The sequence below is a fragment of the Adiantum capillus-veneris genome, chromosome 30 (genome assembly GCF_014529385.1).
Source record: "Adiantum capillus-veneris isolate H3 chromosome 30, ASM1452938v2, whole genome shotgun sequence".
Taxonomy (NCBI): domain Eukaryota; kingdom Viridiplantae; phylum Streptophyta; class Polypodiopsida; order Polypodiales; family Pteridaceae; genus Adiantum; species Adiantum capillus-veneris.
This window is the reverse complement of record NC_140960.1, coordinates 76,590,445-76,594,612: the sequence shown is the minus strand read 5'-3', so window position 1 is coordinate 76,594,612 and position 4,168 is coordinate 76,590,445. Positions and strand designations below refer to the sequence as shown.

Below are 4,168 nucleotides of genomic sequence, written 5' to 3'. Positions count from 1 at the left end.
CCCTTGAGGACCTTTCCCTCCCGTCAAACGTCGGGGGGAAGGGGGGCCATGCAAGCGACGTGATTGGAGGAGATAGGCGAGCCAGGAAGACTGGAGACTGTCAATACTCTGAGCGCTGACTTGCCATGAAATGATTGGCAATCATGATTGGAGGAGGCAGCGCTGATTCCGGGTGCTGAGTTGGCGATCGTACACGGGCCTGCAGACTGTCACCTGCGCTCTTCAGATTCCGAATGGTGACTTGGCAATAATCCAGCAGCACTCCACATTTATTCTGTAGAGTAATGGGGGTAGGATGGACGGCCAGGATGGGCTGCCTGACCCCCAACCTTGACAGCACATAGTCTGCCTTTTTACATGTGCACAATGACTGAAAGCAGCATGCCATGTTCCATTCATGCATCATTACAGTACTCTTCTGCGTCAGTGTCCACGTATATGTTAGACATGAATACGTACGTAGCAGGATTCAAGCCATTCAATTGCACAGCATGCTCAAAAGCACGTCCTCCAAGATCTACATCAGAACATCTTTGACAGGCTCCCAAAACAGTGTGCCATACCACAAGTCCAGGATGGAACGGCATGCCATTTATCATGGCTACTGCCCTGCCTATATGCCCTGTGCGACCAAGGAGGTCGATTATGCAGGTGACGTGCTGAAGGGTTGGAACAACGTAATAGCCTCTGCTCATGGCCTCAAAGAACATGTGACAATTGCCTATGTCCCCAGCATGATTGCATGCATTCAAAATGCCAACAAAAGTGACTGCATTTGGAACAAGCCCACTTCCTACCATACGAATGAAGGTTAAAAAAACCTTTTCACTTTCTCCTTGCTGAGAATATCCTGTGATAATTGAGTTCCATGGGTATACTGTTTGAAGTGAAAGATTTTTGCAAACATACTGTGCTTCCTCAAGCAGGCCAATCTTGGAGTACATATCAACCAATGTATTCCCGATGAAGGCATCACTTTCAAGTCCTCCTTTTAGGATTTCTTTGTGCATTTCCTGGCCCCTGAGCACGTCTCCTATACTACCACAAGCCCTCAAGCAAGAAATGTACGTCAGGTCATCAGGAGTAATACCCTCACTTTTCATCTGTTCAAAGCAATAAAGTGCCTCTTCACAATTTCCAGCTTCAACAGTTCCTGCAATGAGTGCATTCCATGATGCTATATTCCTTTCAAGAAGCATGAAGAACGCATCCTCTGCATCTATGGGGAGACCACATTTAGAATACATATCCACTAATGTGTTGCCAATCAGAACATCCGAATCAAACCCCTTCATGATTATCTCAGTATGTATTTCTTGACCCTTTTTAATGAAGCCTGGTGTACCACAAGCTTTCAAGATACAAATTAGAGAGATAGAATCTGCCAAAACTCCCTCACGATGCATCTTCTCATAATATTGGAGTGCCTCACTTTCATAACCCTGTTCAGCATAACCGATGATTAATGCATTCCATGAGGCTACGCTTCGACTTCGAAGTTTGTTAAACACCTTTTGCGCTTCCACAAGGGTTCCACCATTTACGTACATATCAACCAAAGTGTTACCGACAAACAAATCACCTTCCCAACCTTTTCTCACAATATCTGAATGTATTTCACGGCCTTTGCCCATGGTTCCTAAACCACCACAAGCTTTCAAGCCATACATAAACGAGACATCATCTGGACAAACCCCTTCATGTTGCATCTGCTCAAAATGCTTGAGGGCCTCAATGCAGCACTCATGATCTACCAGTCCTACTAAAAGGGTGTTCCACAAGACAACATCTTTAGCAGATAGCTGCTCAAAAACATGCTTTGCGTCTATAAGCAAGCTACATTTGACGTACATGTCAACCAAACTACTTGCTAGAAGGGTGCTGGTTTCCAATCCTATCGCTACAATATCAGCATGGAATTCTTGACCTTTATTGACAGCTTTCGTATTAGCAGAAGCTCTCAAACCACCAACCAGAGTGACAGCCTCTAAGGCTACACCCTCTTTCTTCATCTCTTCTATGAAGTTAATTGCTTCATGCCCCTGCCCATGGTCCACATATCCTGTAATTAATGTATTCCATGAGACTGAGTCTTGCAGCATCAGTGTGTTAAAGATTTCATGTGCATCTGCAAGATAGCCACACTTCCCATACATATCAACCAAACTGCTGCCAATGGCCACTTCTTGATCTAGCCCTTTTTTCATAATTTCACCATGTATTTCATAACCCATATTTAAGTCTCCAGTAGCACTACAAGCTTTCAAGGTGCAAATGTACGTGACAGAATCTGGAGCAATGTTATCAATTGGGATCTGCATGAAGCAGCCAAGCACTTCCTCACCTTGACCACACTCTGCATAGCCTGAAAGTAAAGCATTCCACGATACAATGGTTCGATGTGAATCTCTATTAAGCAATTCACGTGCATCAGCAAGCAAGCCACACCTCACGTATACATCAATCAAAGTGTTCAAAACAAAGGGATCACATTCCATACCGTTCTTTGTAATATTAAAATGTATGTCTTGAGTGGCTCCTATGCTGTTGCAAGCTTTCAAAACAGAAACAAAGATCACCTGGTCAGGACAAATGCCTTCACGCTGCATGCAATTGTAACAATAAATTGCTTCCTCACCTAATCCTTCTTCAGCATATGCTCCAATAAGGGTGCTCCACAAGACAACATCTCGATCAAGAAACCTGTCAAACACATCATGAGCCGTTGTGAGAGAGCCAAATTTTGCATACATAACCACCAAGGTGCTTCCAACAAGAACATCTGTTTCAAGCCCTCTCTTTACTGTTTCTGCATGAATTACCTGACCCCTGCTTGTGTCACATATGCTGGCACAAGCTTTCAAGACACACAGAAATGTGACAGCATCCAATGGAACTCCTTGAAGCTCCATTTGGTCAAAGTAATGAAGAGCTTCTTCAGCATATCCATTGTCAACATATCCTGCAATGAGTGCAGTCCAGGATACAAGGTTCTTCCCTTCAAGCCCTGAAAACACTTCTTGCGCCTTGAGAAGGCATCCACACTTCCCATACATAGCAACCAAAGCACTTCCAATAAAGACATTTGTGTCGAGATGACCCCTTCTGGCGATGTGGGAATGCACTTCGCAGCCATGATCAAGGTCACGGAGGCTCGTGCAAGCTTTGAGCAAGGAAACATAAGCATGAATGCTAGGATGAAGATTATGGGTCTGCATGTAATGGTAGAGAGAAAGGGCATGATGGGGCTCACCTTGTTTGACATAAGCGGTGATGAGGGAGTTGAAGGAGGAAGCATTGGGACGATCGAGCCGGTCAAAGGCTTGTTGGGCAAGAGGGATGCTACCGGACTGTGCAAGGGCAACAACGAGCGGGTTGGCAAGGGAGGGGAGGGAGAGAAGGCCATGCTGGTGCATGCAAGCATGCAAGCGCAGAGCTTCAGCAGCATCTCTACGTAGAATGCACTCCTGCAAGCTACGTGCCAAATCCTCCACGCGAGGTCGCATACCTCAGGAGGCACCACCGCTCTCCTCGAGGCTTGCATCTCGTCACCTGCCGGGCACAAGAAGATTTAGAAATTTTCCCATGTAGAAAAGCGGAGTCTTTTTCAGTGTTTTTAATACAATGCATAACATCAAGAGCTTCTGGGATCGTACCTAGCTAGGTATGCAGTGCCTCCCTCACAGAAACTCATGAAGTTGAGGTAAGTCACAATGTGGGAATTATTGTGAGAATTTGTCCAAAACTTCTTGTGACACTATGCCCGTGCAGTTGGTTGGCTTCAAGATTCGAACACACAACTAAATACGTATGCCCCTAGAGGGAGGGACACATGGTAGACAGTGAGCTCACAGCTAAAAGGCAGCTCATCGTCGTTTACTATATAGAGATGCAGTATGTGTGGTCAATTTTGGAAACTAGTCTTGCTTGGTGGGCCTCGATATATAACATCTATAGAATATAGCAGGACATATGCAAATTGACATTTAGCATCGCGCATTAAAGGAAACAGGAGCATGAGTAATTTGACAACGTCGACACTACGTGAAAGGGATATATATCTATAAAATGCTATTATGTTTTTGGGAAGAGTCAAAGTTAATTGCTTCAATTAATAGAGATTACACGGATGATTTTTGAGAGGGTTAGTTGAGTTTCAAAGAACAGT

At 44.7% G+C, this 4,168-nt stretch overlaps 1 protein-coding gene across 4 annotated transcripts; it reads right to left on the bottom strand.

Annotated features, from left to right (window-relative positions):
• Positions 1-249: 249 nt before the first annotated feature.
• Positions 250-3,590, bottom strand: LOC147418238 (pentatricopeptide repeat-containing protein At1g06140, mitochondrial-like). Of its 4 annotated transcripts, XM_086507135.1 has the most exons (3): positions 2,639-3,587; positions 2,501-2,554; positions 250-2,365 (listed from the first exon to the last, which is right to left on the bottom strand). In XM_086507135.1, exons 1-3 carry the CDS (start codon positions 3,504-3,506, stop codon positions 396-398), a joined length of 2,892 nt encoding a protein of 963 aa, XP_086363261.1. In that variant the 5' UTR covers positions 3,507-3,587; the 3' UTR covers positions 250-395. The 4 variants fall into 4 exon arrangements, with proteins under 4 accessions (XP_086363261.1, XP_086363259.1, XP_086363260.1 ...); XM_086507133.1 differs by having other exon boundaries at positions 250-3,163; positions 3,254-3,590; XM_086507134.1 differs by having other exon boundaries at positions 2,501-3,587.
• Positions 3,591-4,168: the final 578 nt, after the last annotated feature.